Source organism: Pezoporus wallicus, unplaced genomic scaffold, assembly GCF_028554395.1.
Source record: "Pezoporus wallicus isolate ANWC-B61680 ecotype Strahan unplaced genomic scaffold, APGP_CSIRO_Pwel_v1 contig_747, whole genome shotgun sequence".
Classification (NCBI taxonomy): domain Eukaryota; kingdom Metazoa; phylum Chordata; class Aves; order Psittaciformes; family Psittacidae; genus Pezoporus; species Pezoporus wallicus.
In genome coordinates, this window is record NW_026638457.1 from 1,571,974 (window position 1) to 1,595,706 (window position 23,733).

General features: G+C 37.2%; 1 protein-coding gene across 5 annotated transcripts in view; it reads left to right on the forward strand.

Moving 5' to 3' along the window:
- The window catches only part of LOC130599963 (uncharacterized), a 205,551-nt gene that overhangs the window by 168,887 nt on the left and 12,931 nt on the right, over positions 1-23,733 (forward strand). For 2 of the 5 annotated variants that reach the window (XM_057410828.1, XM_057410832.1), the window contains 3 exons: positions 2,033-2,113; positions 8,436-8,554; positions 23,178-23,266. In XM_057410828.1, coding sequence (XP_057266811.1) covers positions 2,033-2,113; positions 8,436-8,554; positions 23,178-23,259 — 282 coding nt within the window. In that variant the 3' untranslated portion in view covers positions 23,260-23,266. Of the gene's footprint in view, positions 1-2,032; positions 2,114-8,435; positions 8,555-23,177; positions 23,267-23,733 lie in introns of those variants that run through there. The other 3 variants (XM_057410830.1, XM_057410829.1, XM_057410831.1) reach the window with 2 other exon arrangements.

A 23,733-nucleotide genomic window follows, 5' to 3' on the forward strand; every position in this document is an offset into this window, starting at 1 on the left:
TACACTTCTGTAACAAGGGACTACTTGTAACATCAAAGCCTGAGGAGACATTAGCTCTTTTCCCCTATAGCCTCTGACCTGCAAGCTTTGCTTTTTATCTCTATATAAAAAGAAAATTTTTTTTTTCAAAGAAGCCTAGCTTGAGTGTGGATATTTTCTCTATTGTAGAATAAAAGCCTGTGAAAGTAATCTACGATGTTTCATCTTTGTTCAGGGTATTGTTTCTTTTGGGGCATTATGCCACTTTGAGAGTGAAAACTCTTGCTTTCAAATAATAGTGACTGGGAAGTGCTTTCTAAATCCTGAGGTACTTCTGTTTTCTGTAACCCTGTCACTCTGAAGAGAGGTGACTGAACATTTCTATTTTTGAAACAAATAAAGAGAGATCTGTTGTGTGAAAGAAAGAAACTAAAGTTTCAGAAATAATTCATACTAAAATAATGGGTAAGAAGCAAAGACAATGGGTAAGTACAAAGGGTTTGCAAGGGAGCCAACATCTGGCAAATCTAAACTATATTTTATCTTGCAGAGGTTTCAACTTGTTTTCTTGTTTTTGTTTTTGGGGTTTTTTTCTTTGTGTGTTTGGTTTTTTTATATCATAAAGCAAGTGATCTTTCTCAGGTATATTTGGACTTTCAAATCTATGGTTTGGATCATATGTGCTGTGTATGATCTGCACAATTACTTTTGAGTATCTGCTCCCAGGCAATCATAGGGAACAGAGCACTGACTTAACCAAACATAGTGCAGGAAACGAAGGAATTTCGAGCACAAATGGGCATGTCATATTATGTATTGTTGGTATTCTGCTATTCATAAAGACATTTCAAGCCTAAGTTTTCTATTGGCTTCCAATTAATTTCTTAAACTTACAGGCATTAATAGCGTTTCAAATACTGTACATTCCCATACTTGTATGATCTGAACTCCAAGGTTTCTAATAACATCTGATAATAACTTTACATATAAGTGTTTGTTGCAAGGACTCCTTAGAAACCTACAGGTAAGCAGAAGGAGGATGTCAGTTCTTTTTCTTTATTCATTTATATTAAGTTAAAGGTGGGCCTGTTTGGTTTTGGTTTTTTTAGGCTATTTCTATGGCTAATGAGGGTATTATTTTTCTACGTTCCACAATTCATGGCTTCTGAGATGGCATTAAGCAGGATTCACGCTATGACACAACTCACAGCAGTGTTAAGTTAGTGGTTTAGGTCAATGAAAATTCACTAATTTCTTGGATGCTCTATAGGGGCCTTCTTATAGGCATGAATAGTTCCTGTAAGGTGAGTGTTTTAAAATTTAGCCTGAGCTTAACTACTTTTCCACGTCGTCTAAAAACTACTTAGCCAGGGGAAGGATAGCACAATTTGGTTCTGATGTAATAGGATTGTTAAAAAAATTAAAAAGAAAAATGCTTCTCAGTTTTTCTCAGTAAGATTTCATGAGTAAATATGTCTCAATCTTTGTTCTGCTGGAAACCAGCTGGGTCACTTGTTTTGTTTTTTAATAAAGGTACATTTGCAGAAGTGCAGACTAGCATGTATTTTGAAGCATAAATATTTATTAAAAACATTACAGAACTGCATTAATGTAAGCTTTATAAAGTGTCCTATTATTTTTTTTAAGACATTGCTTTTCTTCTTTTTTTTTTTTAACTAAACAGAGAAAACTTTTTCTTGCAGAGTTAATTTTCTTAATAGGACACACATACGTGTTCTCAAGTAATGCATATGTTACCACTGTGTTTGACATAGTAGCAAGCATGTCCCTAATATACTTTCCAGGAATCTTGTAAGCAAAAGTTATATGGAAAAGGAGAGAATAGGGGTTGTTTTTTATTCCAGGTTGTAATAATTAAAAATTTACAAAAATCAAAAAGTTTTTCAAAATTTAAATGTAAGTAAATTATGTGTTACACTTGTTTAAATAGTTAGAAGAATCTGAAACCTTCTGCCAAAAATGAATATTTTAGCTTGCTTTCAACTAATAATCCAACTTATGGTTACTTACATTTTACTCCTGTTTGCTACAGGTGAAATGGGTGAATATCAGACAGCTCATTATAGAGACAAGCATGCTGCATTCCCAAAGTAGGTTGACAGAACAAGTCATGGTATGTATTGTAATTTCAGTGCTATACTACATCTTCAAGATGTCTGAGGTAAAATGCTTAGTAAGCACTGCATTGAGACTGTCAGGTTGCTTCATGGGGTGGTAATTAAATTGAGGCAGTTTTACCATTCATTTTGTGGAACTAAGCCAGAATTATGTGTATCCTAGAAATATTGTACTGTAGATTGCTGGTTGTAGCAGAAGAATAGGTTTTTTGCATATAAATTCTCTTTCATGGAAAACATCTTATTTCTCACTGTTTTCTCTCACCTCCGTAGGTTGTCGGGGAGGATAACTGTTTTGTCACTGAACTAGTTTAAGTCTGATGGAAACTGGTCATCAAAGACAGTATCTTGTTTAAGACTGCAGACACTTAGGCTAGAGTCCAGTTGTGACTAATGGAGAGAAACAATTGATGGTCGTTGTGGCCAAAGGTGGCATTGAAGTTTCCTGCCTGATTTACAGTATTCTCAGCCTTAATATAATTTAGAATAGCCAGGGGCTCACTCAGCTGTGGTTGGCTATTGAGGTTGGCCTCAAAAATAAAGCTCAGTGTATGTGAGGAGGCAGTGTGACAAATGAAGAGGAAGCTTCTTCTGATCATTTCTGGAGACTAGCTTCATTATTAAAACGTGCTGAGCTGCCATGCTGGGTCAGACCAAGGATCCTGGCAGCTCAGCAGTCTGTCTCTGGCAGTGCTCTCATATTCTGCGCTGAAAATCGGTGCTTGTCCAGAGTGACACTGGCTCTAAAGTAGTGCTGTGGGTAGAGAGTATGCGCATTTCCAATGCCTCCTCCTCTGGAAATACTATCACTGGTGTTCTTCCAGAGACAGGGTGATGAGAATTACCGGTGGCATTAATGATACAGGCACACAATGGACTTACAGAGCAGCATGATTACATCCCTATATTCTTCTCTGTTTATTTCCTGGTCACTCTGACCTTTCTAAAATTTCCAAGTTATCTAAAAACTTGTAGTAAGATAGGCAGAACAACAGTTGCTATTTTGATGTCAAAAGTATATGCAACTTTTCTAATTGAAGGTTTGATTCCATATTTTTTAGGATTGGAAAGGGTGAGGCTGATGTGTAAATCAGGCTGTTCTAGGATAAATTTCCTACAACACACTAATGAATTTGTTTTGTTATTTAACATCCTTTAAAAAATGATTTAAGTTCAGTTGATATAATCAGGCAGCAAGAACCGAAACTGGGGGGAAATAGTACACACATGCAGAACAGTTTTTGAGTGTACAGTGTGGAGGAACTGTTAATGGGTTATACGATCACAGAATCATAGAATCAACTAGGTTGGAAAATACCTTTAAAATCATCAAGTCCAACCATTACACCAGGACTCCCCTCATCTACATACTTTTTGAAACTTCCAGAGTTACCTGGTTATAGATTAAATCTCCTGCAAAAGTGATAGTTAAAATTATCCTTTTTTTGATTAAATGGTGGTGAATATGAATGTATGATGAGAAATGCTGAAAACCACTGTCATAAGATTCAAAGAATGATAAGAAAAGGTTCTAAGGAAGTACCAATTTCTTGAAAAAAAATTGCTAAAATACTTACCCCTTCCAAATTAAAAAAAAAAAAAAAAAAGCATGAAGTACTTAAGTCAGTGTCCAATAAATAGATACATTAACCAGAAAATTATTGCAATAGGAAGGAAGTTGCAAAGGGTGACTTTACTCTATAGGCTGTCATCTCATCAGGGTCTACCTGTAGTCAGAAGAGAGAGAGAGATAGATATGGATTCCTATGGGGTAATTCACAATAAGAATCTCAACTGACTTGGCTCTCACCTTGAAGCATAATTTGTCATCAAAGGATATTGTGACAGGAGACAGTGCAGCTGTTTCATTAAGAAGATTTCTTATACCATTCTCTGATTATGAAAAGGCTTTATATTATCGAAATCTGTGGTTTGCCGTTTTTTAAAATATATGTATGAATATGGCTCAGATATCTTGTACATCACAAATATGACTTTTGGAAGATATAATTTTCCTTATTAATTCATAATTTTGCTCTGATTATTGAATTTTGAAGCACTATCTCCTTGTTTTTTTTCACCTCTGGTAAACTGTGCTATATAGATGTTCACATTCTTTGATTTTACTGCTGTTTTTCCTGGTTTTCTTGTTATATCTTGTGCCTGTCTGTTTAATCTATTATACTCCATGAAGAACAGTTTTCACTTAGTCTAATCATTATGCTTGTTTTAATTTTAAATAGTATATTATAACAGTTTTAACGGTATTACATTGAAGTCGCTAGTCCTACTCACTAGCACAATGTGGACTCCCATTGGAGTTCAAGAGTTACACATACGGGCATAAAGCTTTGTGCGCTAATTGCCTTTAGTGAGCTTATTTTTGGTACCACAAAGATCTAATTTAAGGACCATTGCTCAGATCTGAAAACACATTTTTTGCTGGAAATAATGGTAAAAAAATATGTCTTTAGTTGGGAACCTGGAGAAGAGAATTTTGATTCAGAGTAAATTAAACATAAATCTTGAGTGATACATCTTGACCAGCAGTATTTTATGACTATCTGACAATCTTTTATACTCATGAAACACAGAAATAACTTTTTTTTTTTTTTTACTAGTGTTTTCACTGTTGCAGTTCATAGCACAACGCATGAAGCAGTCAAAGCAATACATTGAACTTCTTTCCCACATTCTGCTACTCGGAGGAAAGCAGATAGAATAACAGGCAGCAATTAGCTTTCATCCAAATTGTGTATGAAATTTTAGTCTGTAGACTCATTGCGCTTGTGTCAGCCTGAAGATTAAAGACTTCTTAACTACATAGTGACACAGCAGACTAAGCAAGCTGTGAAGGAGCTAGTGGGGTTTGTTGTATAATAACTGATCTGTGTATCACTGGAAGAGTCTGGATTTCTGTGTTCAGAAGTCTATCTCATTGTATCTGTGTGGTTTTGTAGCTCACTATATACCACTGGGGTCCACAGTGTAGCTGACACAGTATCTGCAGTGCTGGAAACATATTATTCATTGAGATGACAGATGAATAAACCCCAATAAAGTTAATGTTTAGCCATCTTTGCTTTTGGCAGCATGCTGCAGCTTACTGATTAATTTGGTTGCTGCTTGCACATTTTTTTTTTACCACTGTGGATACAATCAATGGATTTCAGGTGTTCTGCAGTCAAGAAGACAGCTATGCATAATGTGCACTGAAATTATATTGAGATTATCCTTCAAGCTTTGTTATTAGCACAAACAGGAAAATATTCTAATGCGTTTATAAATAGAGACCTCATAAGCAGTGAACTGTATTCTCTTCCACTGGAGGAGTCGTAAATATATCCAAGCAAAAGTGAATTAACCTCATGATGATAACAATTTCACCTTCTCAACTTGGGACAGTTAAAACTGTCTTCAGCTGTAGCAAACTGCTGTCTTGGCTTTCCATCACCTAGTATCCAGGATGCCGATCTTGAATTAGTTACCCTTTATCACTGTAGCCTTCAATTACTTACTCCTTCTAAAAAACCTACCATTTTCATCTGATTTAAAATAATTATTTTCAGTTTCTAACCAGTCTGTGAGTTCCACTAGTTTAGTTGGAAATAAAACTAGGTCAATTCTGTTTTGGGTCATAGAATCATAGAATCATAGAATAATTAGGGTTGGAAAGGACCTGAAGATCATCTAGTTCCAACTATCTAAATGGGTTAGCTGGTGCAGACATTACTGCTATAGCCTAGAAGATGTTTAGCCATCTGAAGACCTCCACATGCCCTTAGATGGGACAAAGGGAGGTTCCCAGCAGGCTCACTTTCTCAGTTAGGAAGTTAGGAAGAATGCTAAATTGAAAGTTTAGTTAATAACATTTGATATTTTGGTTTGATGCTTTTTTTCTCTATTTGTTAAAGACGTCTTCTGAAGGATCCTGAGTTAAGGGATGGGAAGAAGAAGCAAATTATAGTACATGTCCTTTATTTGAGCCTAGGTTTCTGGAAAGGAGAAAGGAGGGGCAGATTCAGTGGATATCTCCCTTTTTTTTTAATGTAATTTCATTTTTCCATATTAATTTTCCAAATATTTATGACTTTGGATAATATTTCAAAGAACCAGCTTTGCACAGATATTGTCAATGCGGGTAATGGCAATAGGAGCTCAGTGGTTAAATAGGCTTAGAAAAATGTTTTGTGGAGTAATATGGGATATACTATGATGGGCGTCATGGTAGCAGATCCTTTACTTGTGTCTCAAGCTTGACTGAACTTTGTAAGAATGGAAGTCTATACTTTTGTATCTTTTAAGTCAAAGAGGTAGCAAGACATACTGGCAGTAGTACTCTTGCGTTTTGATACCCTCTCTGAAACATTGTCAGTGTTAGGTTTTATGGTTCATTTAGCTTTCCTTCACATAGCCCCTTGCATAATTTACCCAATAGGGATCAACTAGGAAGATGGTTAGAAATACTGTAAGCACTGTTGCACTTTAAAAAGTATTCAAATGGTGTCAGATCGTGTTTTGTCCTGACAGATACTTTGCAGACAGAAATCAATTAGTCTGATAGTGTTACTCTTCTCCAAAATGGAATTGTATTGGACCAGTTTGATGTCTTATAATTGCATACTATATGGTTCTTTGACGTTTATCTCTCCCTCAGTCTACGAATTTGAAACCATCAGGAAGATGTGACATTGGTATGAGTATTCTTCAGTAATAAGAACAGTAATTGTTATAGGGAGACTTCTTAATCTTGGGTCTCTCAAATCCCTTTTAAAGACAGCAGGTGCTCTCCAGAGCAAGCATTAACAAGAAGAGATTATGAAGTAACCTGTTGTTCTTTATATCTCAGCATCTCATGACAAAGCTTACTATCAGTCAGAATGTTCAGGAGCCAGTCAGTACAGGGAAAAAAAAAAATCAAACGTGACTTAGGAACTAACGTTTAAGTACAAAATAGTGGATTCATTTTAAAGCTGAATACTGAGAACTGTTACAGAAAAATTTATATTTATGTAAGATGATTGTATGAAGCAATCATAAAAGTAAGAAAAAAATAACAGAGGCTAAAAAAAAATGGAGCTGCAGAGTGTAATGCAATCAGAAAGAAATTCTGCTTCCTCAGAAATCAAAATCCAAATCTTCATCTTGCCAGATTTGTGTTGCATTGAAACTTTCTTCTTCATTCTACCCCTTATCTTCTTCCCAGCTGTGGCAAAGATGGTGAAAGTGAGTTATTCATTCATATTATAAGACTCTAGCACTGCTATCAGTATGACTTCATGCATACATGCTTGTGCTCATGTGGGCTGCTTAGCATTTACAGGGAGAAATCCTGAAGCTGAATGCTCAGGATCTAACAGAGCTCTCCCAAGTGCAATCACAGTGAAGCAAAACTCTGTTATTTTCAGCTCTCAAGCTTTTATGAATTTCTGGATTCAAATACCAACCAAATTTTGTTAAAAATAAGATTTTGTTACCTAGTCCTGTCAGTTTCCATTAAGATCGTGATGAAGAAATATTTGAGTAAAGCACATCTATGTCAACCTTTGTGAGGTCGAGAATTAAGCATAGGATAAGTCACTGCATTCAGATGATAAAGATCACTTTCAAAAGCAATTCAAGAAAAGATTTTTAAAGGTATTTAGATGCAGAGGTGTACTTAGCACTTTCTAAGAGCACACTAATCCCAGTGAGTGTTAGGGACTTAACCCTTCTTCACTCTACTTTGAAAAAAACCCATCATCTGGGTGCCTATATCTGCCTCTAGGTTCCTAAATACTTTTTAAAAAATCTGGCCTTTGATAACCCAAATCCCCTTGGTTTTCAGTAAGGCTTTTCATCCTGAACTCTAGATCCTCATAGGTTTTGAGGGTCTAACTCTCTTAAAGTAAAATGTGAGTTAAAGGCCCAGATACTTTTGAAAAGCTGAACCTTGGTTCTCAAGTCACTTCTGAAAATGAGTGTTAGACTACTAATCCCCTCAGGTACTTATGAAATATTTTCCTGTCACCTCTGAGAAACTGTTCTAGAGGTATTTACTTTGTTAACCACTTGCTTTGTCCTGAAGTTTGCATAACAAGTTTGTGTAATATTTATTAAAATAGAGAATAAAATAGAGAATTTTTTTTCAAAAAAGAATGACAAAATTCTTTTTTAAAATGAAAAATTATAAATATAACAAAAATATATATTTATGCTTTCAACAGGCAAATGCGTTTTTAAATGGAATTTAAAAAAATGGAATTTTTATGATAAAAAAGCAACAGTAAAAGCAGTGATTATGTTTTTCATAGTTCATTTGCCTCCCTTGCCCTGCAGATCTTGTACAGAAGGAAAATGAGATCCCTGGTGAAGCCTACAATGTCATTGACTCTGAAGAAGGACTCAGAGACCCATTGGTGTTTAATGACCCTTATTGGCCTCCACAAAAGAAACTGGTATGATCTACTAAAACAGACATATGGTTCTTTAGGAATATAAAGAAACACTGCTTTCTTCATGGGTAAACATCGTATTCATGCATTTCTAAACACTGCCTGGTTTTAGATGACTGCTCTTAAAATGGCAGTCTGAATTTGGTGAAGAATTGCATTCATTTTTCATTAGTACTTGACCAACAGTGGTGATATTTTACCAATACTGCAATCATGCAGTTTTAATGCTTTTATTAGTCTGCAGTATCTTGTCAAACTAAACAAAATACAACAGATGATAACTAAACAATACCAGCTAGACTGTCTTATAGGGCATGGGCACATTATACTCCTCCATGCTCCTTACAAAAGATAGAATTGAATCTGGCCATTTTTTTGAAAAGTTTTATGAGAAGTAACAATTTACGTATACCAAGATTCCTCTTGAAAATCAATTCAGCAGCTTGAAGTAATGTACTTGTCATATGGGAATATTAATATGAAAAAAAATGACATGGATATATCAGAAATTAAACTAACTGCCTGTGTAGAGATACTAAAAAGCACAGTGATGAGTACTCTGAAACATTTCTGCAAGATCCTACGACTCTATAGTCATCAGAGATGTAAATGTTAATTTTTTTTTAATAGCATCCCAATGATTTAGAAAAAAACTGTAATATATGTAGGCTGCTACATTACACATACCACATGCCATAGCCTTTATGTTGCTGGCTAGAATCCTCTTACACAAGTGCATGGTCCAGCTCAGATTTTGCAATACTTCAGTGGGAGGAATGGAAAAGATGCATCTGCCTCTCTCACTGTGACTGCAGGGGGCAGAAAAATGTTTAGTGGGGAATGTCAGAAATTCTCAGTTCACTATGATGGGGATGATGAAATGCAAGGCATTTAGAAGTGCCCTGTAAAGGAGCCAAATCATTTATTCTTCCTGGCGAGGCAAGAGAGAAGCAAGAGAAACTGTGGTTCTCTGGGTCCCAACAAGAGCTTTTTACCCAATTCTGCTAATGTAGAGGGCTTTAGGATGGATTTGCATTCACTTCTGAACCTCTTTGCACTACTAGAGAGTTTAAACTTGACATTCCCAGTCAGAATTCATTCTCTGGTCTGCTCCCCTGGTAGTACAATTGGCTTCTCTTGAACCATCAAAGAGCAGTGCTTCAACAGCCTATCAGGTTCAGGAACCAAACTTGAGTGTTGCTTGTCCACAGTATTCAGGAAGAATCAATTGACCACCTTGCCTCTTTTCTGAATTGTTATCCTTTACATGATAGTGTTGACAACTATAACAAAACATACTACTTTGAGAGGATCATGCCAGCTTCAAGTATGTTGGTGAAGACCAGTGGGATGTGTAGAAGCGTTTATGAGACACTACTGCAATTTCCCTTTACAAAAACTAGTATTGGTTTATTTTGCTCACCAATTAAGGGTTATCCAAAGAACGTAAATCTATTTGATACTGCAATTCAGTTTAGAAGAAACTAAAATTTGAATTGGAGATCTATTTTTCATCGTGTATGCTCTGCACAGGCATTAAAAATGCCAGCAAAACAGATGGCATAATGATTTTGGTAGCTTGGCTGACTTACCCCACTTGTTTATTTCTCTGTGTTGATTTCATCTCTTACATTCCAAAGATGGATAAATGTATTAACGTGCAGTTTACCCACAGGTCAGGGGATCTTTCTCATTTGACCTTGAAAACAAGTGTTCTGTCTGCTTTGCATGGATAATTCATAAGATTTAGTGTCTCACCTCTGTATGTTTGGCATTCAGAAATGTTGTTTCCCCAAATGTGTCACTGTCTTCTGCACCAGTTATGTAGGGCACCACTGCTGAAAGCTGTTTACACATTTATGGGCATGGATATGTGTCACATAGTGGGTTTTGGTTCTTTAGCATGAAGGCACTATATGCTGGTAACATGATTAAAGTCTCCCATTTTCATGAGTAGAAGAACATACTACTTGTATGTTCTTTGGGCACAATCAAATTGTGTTGATTGAAGAAAACAGTGAAATAGCATAATGTATTACATACATGTGTTTGAATACAAAATACACAAGTAACAAAAGAGTCATAGCTGAGAGAAAATAAATAAAGGGCAAGGATAATAACATAAGATTGAATTGCACACTGTTAGAAGTTTGTGTTAGCTGAATTACCACAGTGGTATCTATTGTGCAACTCTGCTTCAGCATATACAGAATAGAAAAGCCAGTAAACACAATTGATGCACAATACAATTGCTCACCACCCGCCGATCGATACCCAGTCCAACCCAAGCCATGATCTGCCCTTCTGGGTAACTGCCCCCAGTTCATATACTGGGCATGATCTGCTGTGGTATGGAATACCCCTTTGGCTAGTTTGGGTCAGGTATCCTGTCTCTGCTTCCTCATGGCTTCCTGTGTCCCTCCTCACTGGCATAGCATGACAGACTGAGAAAGTCCTTGATCGGGGTAAGCGCTACTTAGCAACAACTAAAAATACCGGTGTGTTATCAGCATTGTTCTCAGACTAAAGTCGAAAACAACAGCACTGCACCAGCTATTAGGAAGGAGAAAAATAATTGCTGCACCTGAACCCAAGACAATGAGCTGCAGAACTTGTGCTAGCTAGGGGGCTAACAGAACAAAAACCTGACCGTGCTTCAAAGAGCTTGCAGTTAAGAGTAAGATAATCGAACAGCTGAATGCTATCAGGATACACCCCTTCACATCAGGAGGCAGTGAGACAGTATTGATCTGCTGGGTAAGCAGCAATCACATCTCATCAGTAGCTTAGTCATTATTGAGTCTTTAGTCATCATAGTAAAATAAAGAATTGATACAGGACTATGTGTAGACATATATTCACAAAAACTAAACAAGTTGTTCAGCTCCACTTTGCAGGACTGTCTTTTCTGTCTAGACAGAGAATATTTGTGAAGATATGTGGATGGGAACACTCATAATACTTTTTCTCAGACATAATGAAATATAAAGGCATTTTAATGACAATTCATATTCTTGAAACCATAGCTACAAAACAACTCCAATTGACACAAGACATCACTGCAATGGAGTTAAGCTGTTACCGTAACCTACTGTTACTATTTCTGTTTCTCCTTTCTTAGTGTAAGTGCAAGCATGGGTGCTGATAGATGGTGAGCCTCAACAACTGATCCAAATTAAAACGAATACAGTAAGAAGAAATCTAGGATTTTTGCTGCGTAAGTCCGATCAGTTCATCGTGTCTCTACAAACCTGCTTATGCCACCAAAGGAAAAGAGGTAGAAGATTCAAAAACCAGATCTGTCACCTCTTAGGAGCGGCACTAACCTTTTCTAGCTAGAACTATGGGAGTAGTGCCTAGAACTGCGGGAGTAGAAAAGCTGTCCCCAGAAATAAGACAAATAGTGATAACAGTGTATTGCACCCTAAGAAGGAGAGTGTTGATCTTGAGCTTTTTAAGCTAGATATTGTTAAGAGAGTCTCAAGAGTGTATGGTTTTTGTTATATTGTGTCTGTCCCTGTTAAAAGATATACTGAATACTGTGCATAATTATGTTCATTCATAAGAGAAAAGTATTAGGACAGCTGCTGAGAGTCAGTTAATTTTATGGGGAGATAAGATTTTTTTTTAGTTGACAGCAAAGTTAAGGAAGATGGGCTTGACTGGAAAATCTGAGTCCTGGCATGTGGCTTTGTCCTTGTGCTAGTGGTTAAAAGTGGCATCTTATTCTGCAGGGATTTGGGAAACATACTGCCCTGGTTAAGCCCAGGGGCTATGAAGGAGCAGCATTGCTAGTGTCCATGGGCAGCATGAATAAACTGGCTATGCTCCTTGCAGTTGCTCCTGCTACTGAAGAGGAACCTCTATTCAGCCTTTTCTCTCTCTTTCTAGTCCTTGTGCTGAAGTTGCTTCAAAAAGTAGTCTGTATATGTATGCCACAATTTGGGCTTTTAGAGTCCTATGTGCTTTGGAGTGAAATGTCCTGGTTATGCTCAGCCCTCTAAGGTGTGCCCACTGAGAGCAAAAGATCTGTCACCTGCAGTCCCTCCTGCCTTTCACTGGTGAACCAAAGTGAACCACCTCCTGCATCTGAGTCCGCATGAAGGTGTATGCTGGCGTCCCTGGTGTGCTGTCAGTGTGCAGGTACCAGCATCCAACAAATGCGCCCCAAACACAGCCAGACCACAGGGGCTGCAGAGGTCTTCTGATCAGAATGTGAATACATTTTATTTCCTCCATAAGTACTTGGAGAATAATGCATACAAATTTTTCTTGAACAGCATGGTCACAGGTTAGACTTGAGCATTGCTCCCCACCATGCCCTTTCCAAAGAGTGAATCAAAACCAAATGCATTGTACTTTCTGCAAATGATTTCTCTTCTCTTTCTGTTTCCCCTCCCCTCCCAGCTGACACAAGGTGACTATAGGGGGCAATGCAACCTCACCATACAGCCTGTGTACATCAGTTACATACCACATTAATAGGTGGAAACTTTCAAATCTCGGGTTTTACTTCTTGCTTTTGAATAATTTCTATCATCGTAGAATTAAACAATGTTGTTACTCAGCCTTTGTAAAATGGAGGTTTCTAACTTCAGATAAGCTTCTATTAGATTTTTTTTTTGTTTGTAAGTGAAAGTTAATAAATAGTGATTTGATTTCATATTACTAATTCAAATTAAAATCTAAAATAAAGACATAAGAAACAAACAATTTTGAAATTCATTTGACATTGATCACTAAGCAGAACTGCTCTGTCTGTATGTATCTCATATTCATGTAATTCAATCTATATGCCTGTCAATATTTCTGATGCAGTTTAATTTCTTTAAATCAGTTTCTTTCTGACATAATGCAGGCTTCCAGAATTTATACCAATGTAGACTGTGTAAATGATACTCCTATATTTTCCAAGATTTTGTGAAAAAAATGTTTATGTATTAAAAATCCTGACTGAAAGGGTAATTTTCATAACAGAAGAAACATGCATATGTTAAATTGGTTGCATTTTTCTTACATTGATTGAAGTGTACTTCACAGTAAGGAAGCAAAGAATGGTAACAATGATAATTTCCAACTTCTCTTGTCCAACAGGTACATTTCTGTACCTGAGCTGTACTTCCCTCAACCTTTCTGCTTTTTGTAAAGGGTAGTTAGAAGATGAAGAGCTGAACTTCTGTTAACAGGATGAGAAAAGCTGTTGTTACAGACTATTTTCTATTATTTTAATTTTGTGTCATTACAGTTTTTGACAGCTACTGTTTACTAGAGTTTCCCTGAAGCAAAAATGATTTGATGTTTAACACACACATTAAAATGTGTTCTATTTTAATGTTAAAGCTGATAGGAATATAATTTAAGCAGAAATCTGTGCTTAACAGTGCAGCACATAGAATCTCTGAACACAGATGAAACCGAAACTTCTATTTGAAGGGAAAGCAAAGCCAGCAGTAATCTACCTTAATACTTACAGTTAGCGCTACGTGATATTTTTGTAATGAATTTCACACCCAGGTGAAGATAGTGTAGTGTGGCTTTTATTATAGAAGCAAGGCATAGTTTGAAACCTAGACTGTCATACTTGGAAGCTTTATATGGCTGAAGTTCCTTTTCAATTTTCTCATCCATTCAAATCAGACCTGACTTAAGGACACTAAATCTTGAGTTCCAGATGAAAGTCTACCAACTCCACTGAATGCTGAAAATTCTGAGTTTCTAATCCTCTAATGTGAGCACTTCAGGTTTACTCAATAGCTTACTGACCTTTACTTAGCCATGTACACATGTCAGTGGGAGTTTTCAATGCTTTTTCACTAAAAATCGTGTTCAACAATATTTCCCGATCATTAAGACCTGTGTACCTAAAGCATAGACTGAGAACATCTTCTACAAGCGCAGAATACAAATCTATACCTTTTCACATAATCACAACTTCTTTCTGTCATTTGTCAGATTCACTTGAAAGCCAGTTTTAAGAACTCTTGGTATTAGATGCTGCTGGTGAGACTAACCAGTTATTTAGGTATGGTGGTGTTAGGATTTGATCCTTCCTTTCTGCTCTTCCTCTAAGAACAGTGCTCAAAGTGAGGCTGGAAAATAATCTACTGAGATTGATGGTCATGTGTATCCACAGAAATAAAACCCAAAAAGCCCTAAAAACTGCAGGATAAATTTGGAACTTTGATGACAGAAGTGAATAGCTGCTCATCTGAGGACTTGTACGGACAAAATAATTAAAAAGAGCAAAAATATCAAATTAAAACCATGGTTACCCACTCACCATAGCAAAAGAGTTCAATAGTTAAACAGACTCTCGTTCATTTTCACAGATGGCAGCTAAATAGTTACTGTGCTAAAAATGCAAAAGGCAGAGCAGCATTACCAAAAATTGTGCAAGGAAAGTGTTTTTTACAAGGGGAGTGCTGAGTCATTTGATAAACTCATGTAAAAATCTAAAATAATTAAAAGTAGGTAGCATTCACCAGAATAAAGTATGAAATAGAGGAGACACTTGCAAGAAGATGTGATATAGACCAGTGATGGTTGGAAAATTTCTGATGGTATCTGTTGTTAAAACAGGACCAAAAAGAGATCCTGGGAATTAAGACCAGTGGACTTCACCTTGCTTCTGGGAAAACTGATTGAGAGTCTAATTAAGGATAGAATAGTTCAGCACATGGATAAGTATAACCTAATAGGGTCAAAACTGCATAACGTCAGTAGAGGGAAAGTATGCTTCTCTAACTTGCTAAAGTGCTTTGAAAAAGTTAATAAAATAGTAGATAAAAGTGACCTGGTGAACTAATGTATTTGGATTTTTAAAAAAATCCTGATATGGTCTTTCATAAAAGACTATTAAGAGAAAAATATAACTATGAGGTAAGGGGCAGAATCTCACAGTGGATTAAAAATTGAATAAATGATGGCAAAAAACTTGCACTGAAAGTCTTCTCCTAAGAGTGTAGAAAGGTTAATAGTAGGTTGCTCTAAAGGTGCACATTGGAGTCAGTGTTACTTAATATAATTTTTAATGATTTGGACATTGTATCTGCTAAAACTGACATTAAATTTTGGCTAGACAAAGTAAGAGGACTGTCAGACTAGGAGAGATTTGTTAGACTGACAACATATATTTTAACTTGTCTAATTTTTGTACTCATTTTATGGGTTATTTTCAGCTCCAGCACCATATTATATACTATTATGTTCTAGTGAGAATAATTTATCTCCTTTCTGAGCCAGGATCCAGTAGATATCACTGAAGCATCCATGTGAAATGATTTGCCCTCTCTAGGAATGGGAGTAGACAGGGTTACATGAGAATGAGGAATTCCCATCTGTCAGGTCACTGGACCTTTTCCTCAGGGTAACCAGGCTGCATGGCCAGAACAGAGCTGTTATAAAAGAAAAAATCTTCCTTCATAACTACCTAAAGAGAAGTCCTATTCCTGTTGTATTCTGCTGAAGTGCCTGTGGTTTTGAGGTGCTGTTAACTTGATTGTGGCACTGAGGAAATCACTGGCACTACTGCCTGCCATCTTCTGCAGCCCAGAAGGTTGTAACCCACTTCTGCTTTTCTTTGGAAGTTCTTATCTGTTAATTCTCAACACTCTCAATCCCATCTTGTCTTCATGAAGTGTCTGTAGAAACTAGATTCAGTTTTGCATCTTTTTCTGGTATAGACATCTCTGCTGGTTGTCACCTACTGTTAGAGAGGACCAGGAAACTTCACCTGACTAGCTTCAGAAATGACTAAGCTAATAGGTTCAGGGGTTTGAGTTTTGAGTTTTGTTGGGGGCTTTTTTATTCTTTTTTTTTTTTTTTTCCCCACTCTCCTATCTATACCACATTAAATTTTATATCTGTAAGATTACTTAAAACTCTACCCACTGAAGGACTAAAGTAGCATGTGGTGATACCGTGACCTTATATTCAGCATATTATACATAAGATATAGACCATGCTGCAGATGTCACATCCACTCTGTCAAAATTGAGGTCCATTCTTTTTTATTTTTTTTTAATGGCAAAAAAATGAGAGATAACAGATGATGTTTCCTTCAAAACCGATGCGGGTTCCTGTAGGTTTAGTATAAGCACAATAAAGAAAATCTTTCATGTTACCTTCTAGAATTCTTCCTTAAAAAAATCTATTTTACCATTTATACAGAGAAAAAAAGGCAGTCTTTGTAAGATGTTACATTTTGGGCTATGAGTAAACACGGTAAGAAAAAAAGATGATTTCTTGGCAAAAGAAATGTGTGGAAACAAAACCATGAAAAGTAGCGTTTATCTTGATCAATAACTCATGCTTCTAAATTTTTTTTTTGTGGAAAATATTAATAGGGTTCTTTAAATACAAAGAACCAATGCATTTATTTCTCTTTTGTTGTTGCAGCCCTGTTTGTATTTACATCCAGTCATTTAATGCCCATTAAAGAAGTAATGCTATGTTAATGTAAAGGAAAAAATCAATGCTACTCAGATCAGTAGCTGTGGGGAAACAGTGCAGCAGCTGGTTTGCAAACAGCAAGCCCACATAGATCAATGAAATTACAAGCTAAATCTGCTGATGCTCACAAACTGCTCCAGCATTGTGATGTCTAACCTTTCTCAAGTTCAAGATCTCTGGCAAGCAAGCAATAGCTAAACTGGGGGGGGGGGAGAAGAGAAGGAGGAAAATAAAAAAAGGAAGCAAGAAAGAACAAAAGAGGCTGGTGGTGAATTTTAGCGTGATATGTAATACTCCACTTTTGAAGTTATCAGTATAACTGCACATTTGTAACAGATATAAAAGCCACGGTAATCTCCCAGTGAGCAAAGCTGCGATCTACACACTCCGGAGATTTTCTTCCTTAAGAATGCTCAAATCTGTCACATATTACCTTGAACTGTAACACCGAATGGCTAGAGAGCTCTTCAGTAATGTGGTTGCTAATGTGAATTACAGAAAATATCAGTGAGAAACAATACAGCTTTTGCCATGTGCAATGGCTTTTATTTTCTGCCATGATTGTAGTCTTTAAAATGGTTTGAATTTTATTAACTTGTAAATGAAACATGCAAAATATTTGACTTGTTGAAATCAAAATTCATTTGCATATTTTATACTATTTGTATGGATAAGGAAGGAGCCCCTTTTACCCCAGGGAAAACAACATTGGGATTTATCGGTATCATGTGAATAACATGCCTTTCAAATGATTATTTTCAGGGCAGTCCTCACCCTACTTGTGACACTTTTTTAAACACAGCAGCATTTTTCAGATTTTAATCATCAAGAAGATAGGGAGCACCAGTCTCTGAAGATTTCTATAAAATGGAACGCATTTTAGAAAGGGACATATGTTCATTCCAAAAGCGGAAAAAAGGCATCTTGAGTTTCTTTCAAATATTGGCACAGTTATTTTGCGGGGGACAAAATGTATGCTTTGGAAATATACAGTTCTTATTATCTACTAATCTACTATTGCTTTACATGTATTAATTAAATGTCACAGTTCGATTATGTTCTATTTGACAGGTTGTAAATAGAAAACCATTGAGAGACTGGAAACATCTTTTTGGTTTTCCAGCTGGGGAATAGCAGAAATGGAAAATAGAAGTCTAGTCCTTATTAACTGTCTTCTGTTACTGTAGGCTTGCAACATTTTACAGACCAAGAACGTTCAAGAATAAAATCAACAGCAGGGTGGAATGTGATTATTTATTGTACTGTCAATTGTTTCTCCTGAAGCAACATTTTGGAATTTGACTTACAAGTTACTTTTCTTGTCTAACTTTCTCAGAAACCTAATAATGAAGAATATGACAATGTTTTCATTTTGAAGTAGTACATTTCTGTTTCTCTCTTGCTTATAGGCCTTCGAAAGTACAGCCAGTTTCCTTTCATTGCTGATCTTCATGTTGATTTGTTACTTTACAGTACTTTGGCAGTGCTGATGGCAGGATAGGTCATGCTTGATGTGGAGGGAAGACTGTGCAATAGCTGTGATAGTTACTAACAAGGTGAAAGTTGTACATTAACACTGCTGGTGGCGTGTGGACGCTGATGGAAATATGTCCTTCTACTCCACTTGTTGATTAGGAATGAGAGGAAGATGCCCAGCAGAGGCTAGGAACTGCTGCTCCCAAGCCTGATCCAAGATCCAAAATGGTTGTGAGGAAACGCCAGTATTTTCTCATAGGGTTGTAAGTCAACAGCATGTGTGTGCTCACATTCAGAATAGGACTTCTGAGAGCTTTGTCTTCAGATTTTATTAAGGAATCCTTCTTTATTTGGACCTTATTAAGAAAACTCTTGTTAAAGTACCAAAATTGCTGAGACAATCTGAGCTAAAGAGAAGGGGCCTGTTCATAGCAGCACGACCAGGATTTCACCAGAAGTCTTTTTTGAAGCAAAATATGAATGTGTGATGAAAACTTTGTGCTTATAAAAGTAAATGAAGAACCTTCTACAAGGATAACTGCTCCCATTAAGAAATTGAGATGAATCAAGTATGGGAATAAAAGAAATTGCCAGCCTGCGTGCCTAGCTGAGGTTTGCTTTGTCAATCTGACAAGCAATACTAGCTGTTATTTTGTTTGTCTTTTTCTATGCATAATAGTTTAGCAATCAAAGTATAAACCTTGAGCATCATAAAGGAGTGTATTATTGTAGTGGAGAAACAAAAGGGATGATTGTGGGTGTGCAATTGCATTGTTCAGACTTTTTTATTATAACAAAAACATCACTGTGCCCAGAGATCCTCAGCAATAATTCCTCTTGACTGCAATAAGTACCTACTTTTGAGGAAGAAAAAGCTGACGAGCTGCAGGCTTCCCTGCTGCTAAATTCATCTAACAACCCACTCCTGATGTTTTCTGCTTTAAAGACCAATAGCAACTTTGTAGATTGGATGGATGCTCTTCTTTTCAGTCTAGCTCAGATCCTGAAACTTTTCTGTTGATCTCAAAAGCTGGATGCAGTCTGGTTACTAAGCAGCGTCAGATCTGAGCACTATTCACCTGTCACACTAGACATGGGGATACATGAAATTTCACGGAGATTTGTGGTTAAAGTTCTGCCTAATCACCTTGAATGTAAACAACCTATGGGTTTGTAGTTTGGCCTTATACCTTCATCTGCACTATATGGTGAGAATCCATATCTACAAAGTAGAAATCGGAATCTTGAAATAAGCATCCTGAAGTATCTCAAAGTTTTAAATATGGGCTCAGACCAAACCTGAATTTTGAGGCTTTGTTTTCCATCTTGGTCATCTTTGCTGATGGTGATCAAAATAAGAAGTAAAAAAATAAGGTTCTATCTCAAATTTTCTTTTAAAAAAGATCAGCTTCTTTGACGAATAGGAGTATGGTTGGGCAATCTTTTTCTCTGGTCTCTGTTATTGTCAGGAATGTGTATGTGCTGAATTAGATCTAGATGAATAAGTGCTATGACAAAAGCTGTACTTTCATTATACCACAACATTGCTGGAAAGTGCAAGCAGATACCATGAAAAATGCAGTTTTGATGAGATAGCTAGGCCTTTAACCTTGAACGGCATACATACTGGGTGCTCCTTTGATAGAACAAAATGATTCACACCCACCCATCGATTGCATTAAAAAAAAATATTGAGAAATGTATGTGTAAAATTCATATAACTTCTATGGAATTACGTGTTGAGGTATTAAACATGTTTGTATAGGCACTATGAGATTTTTATGTTAATCAAATATCAGTTTTACTAGTGGACTTAAATGCACCCAGAATGTTGTCATTCAAGATGTAAGCAAAGCTGCACTGGATTTTAGAGCCGTAGTATCCCTTTTTTTCCTGAACAGTGTAGAAAGTGTTTCTGCTCTCGGTGTATGCCAAATGTGTGACTAAATGCTTCTTGGCTTTTCTGCCAGCTTTTTTCCATGCTGCGGTGGTTTCCCATCATGTTGTGACCAGCATGGTCAGGAACATCTCACGCACCTCTTCCATGCAAACATCAGTAAGTTGGTGGAGGCAGAGGATGGCATTGTGTGCAGCTGAGCTGCTGGGATAACTTCCCCAACTGTTCTCATTTAACAGATCATTCTGGAGTTTCTTGTTGGCATTATATGCCATGAAGGTGCCTATTTCCCCTAATGTATGCCTCTTTCCGCTTTGCTTCACTACTGGCAAAGAGCACTTAGAAGTACTTTTCTGTTATTTTCTCTAAAGTAATCTTAGGGTCTGCAATGGCTGATTTTACAGGCACGGTGTGCTGGTTTTGACTGGGATGGAGTTAATTTTCTTCATAGTAGCTGGTATGGGGCTATGTTTTGGATTTGTGCTGGAAACTGTTGATAATTCATCACTGTTTTAGTGCTTACTTACACCACCCCACCAGCAAGTGGCTGGGAGTGCACAAGGAGTTGGGAAGGGACAGTGGGACAGCTGACCCCAACTGACCAAAGGGATATTCCATACCATATGGTGTTAAGCTCAGCATCAAAAGCTGGGTGAAGAAGAAGGAAGGGAGGGACATTCGGATCGATGTTTGTTTGTCTTCCCAAGTAACCATTACACATAGAATCATAGAATAGTTAGGGTTGGAAAGGACCTTAAGATCATTTAGTTCCAACCTCCCTGCCACGGTGGAGCCCTGCTTTCCTGGAGATTGCTGAACACCTGCTTGCAGATGGGAAGTGGTGAATGAATTCTTTGCTTTGCTTGCGTGCACAGCCTTTTCTTGACCTATTAAACTGTCTTTATCTCAGCTGATGAGTTTTCTCATTTTTCCAGTTCTCTTCTCCAACCCACCAGGTTGGAGCAAGTGGCTGTGTAGTGCTGCTTCACTTCTGAGTTACCAGTTGGGGTTATACCACAGCACACCTTTTCCAGAGCATGCTTTCTCACTTACATAGAGCAGGGTTTCCATTCTGCCTCTTTGTCAGTATTCTGCATTTAAAGTCGTTGATTTCGGCTTCACCAGTGGTTCAGCAATCTTGACCCCATAGTGAATGGGAAAATAATCACAGGAAAGGACAGTGCTGTCCTTCCCATCATGAACAAGTTTTGTTCTGCAGGAAGGCTAATTAGCAGTGAGAAATTCAGATATAAATAAACAGGGATATAAAAATATTGTGTATACAACTTTGACAACAACTGAAAAATAGTGTGAATGATGTGATGAGTTAAATACGTGCTGTAGATTTATAATACTAGGGCTTTTCTTTCTTTTTCTGTCTCTGTCTGTCTCACTGTGCACAGCCTGTCTCCCTGAAACTGGAAATTAATGTGTTGGATGGGCTGTCTTTGACATTTGTTTTCTTCATTCCTATGCTTAGCACTCTGAACCAACTTTCTGATAATGAAGTTCCCGTTAGAAAGACATAGTGGACTTTTGTACATTAAACAATCTAATTTGTGTGCAAGACTAGGACTGCTTACTTTATGTTTATTGTAGCAGCACTGCCAGATCTGCAGTGGTTAGTGGTCTTGTTAGCATTCCCATTATGAATCTTGGTATATTAGGGCTTGAAACAGTGTTGCATTTCAGCAGTGGTGCTGCTTGATACATGCTTAGTCAGCAAGAAAATGCTTTTGCAAATTTTACGTTGAAGTTGTTTCACCAAGTTTGATTCTTTCATTGCAGATCTTAGACTCATAGAATAATAAAATGGTATGTGTTGGAAGGGACCTTAAAGATCACCTAGTTCCAGCCACCCCTGATATGGGCAGGAACACCTTCCACTAGACCAGGTTGCTCAAAGCCCTATCAGAAATACAAAACAACGTGGGGAAATGGAAAACAAGAAAGTTTGTAAGGTTTTTGTTGCAAAGCTTGAGTGCTGAAAGTGGTTTAATTGCTCCTTCAGTCTGCTTGTTTGTGTATTATTGATGTGTTTTATTCTATTAACATAGGCAGTTACTCTGTGTCAAGAATAGCTGCTCTAGACTGCAGGGTTTGGGTGGCTCAGTAATGACAGTCTCACTGACAGCCATTCCCCCTTTGCTAAGATTACCATTCTTACCTGATGAGGAGCAGACCTGGACTTGTAGCAGTGCCAAATCTGTCCAGCTTTCTTCATTTTATATGTATGAAATTTTGCCTTAATATTCAACTTAACAAAGACATATTAAAGCTGGGCATTCCTGAGCATCTGCTTCTTCTATCAAACCTTCATTTTTACTGTTGACAGCCCCCCCTCCCTAACCCAATAAATGGAACATGTTCACTTTTATTTTGCCCTTAGCACTACCACGCTTACAGAGGGTTTCATGGAACTTTTCAACTTCACCATTATTTCTGCTTAAGGTACATTATGAGCTGCTGCCTTGCTGCTGGTGTGTTATTTGGGCTATAAGAGGGTAAAGGTTCCTGTGAGGGGCAGCTGGCCAAGTCGGCGCTCCAGGCATAAAGCCAAGACTGTCTTCTTTCTAATGGTGCCACTTTCTTTCCTCCCTGGTGCAAGATCTCCCTTCACAAACTGATACAGAAAGACTATTAGAAAATTAATCATAACTCAGGTGTCTTGGTGAATATACTTGATTTCGCAGTCACTAATGTGTGAAAATCTTACAGTGGAATAGTGCCATATATGGGGCAATATGGGCATATGGAGAAGGTTGAGCTACTCAATGAGTATTTTGCCTTAGTCTTCACCAGCAAGTGCTCCAGCAATACCACCCAAGTCACAGAATCCAATGACAGGGACTGGGAGAATGAAGAGCTGCCTGCTGTAGGATAAGATCTGATTTGAGACCATCTAGAGAACCTGAAGGTGCACAAGTCCATGGAAGCTGATAAAACACATCCACGGGTCCTGGGGGAAATAGTGGATGAAGTGACTAAGCCATTATCCACGATATTTGAGAAGTCTTGGCAGTTTGTTAAAGTTCTCACTGACAGAATAAGGAGAAACAATACCCCCATTTTTAAAAAGGGATAATCAGGTGATAGTGTTCCCAATAGAGTCTCCTTAAATAAACTGGGTATATTGATGCATGCCACCAAGTTTAAGCTCCTCATTGTGAATTTCTCCAATGATTATATCATGTATGCGCTTATGCTAAATTCATGGCAGAGTAACCATTATAATCTAAAAATTATGATTACAAAAGTATTGTTTTCCAAATACTGTTACTGACAAATTTTACCTTCGCATCTTAAAAAGGGTGAAAAAAATCAGCTATAAGAAGCCAGCATAAGAACTGGAAATTAA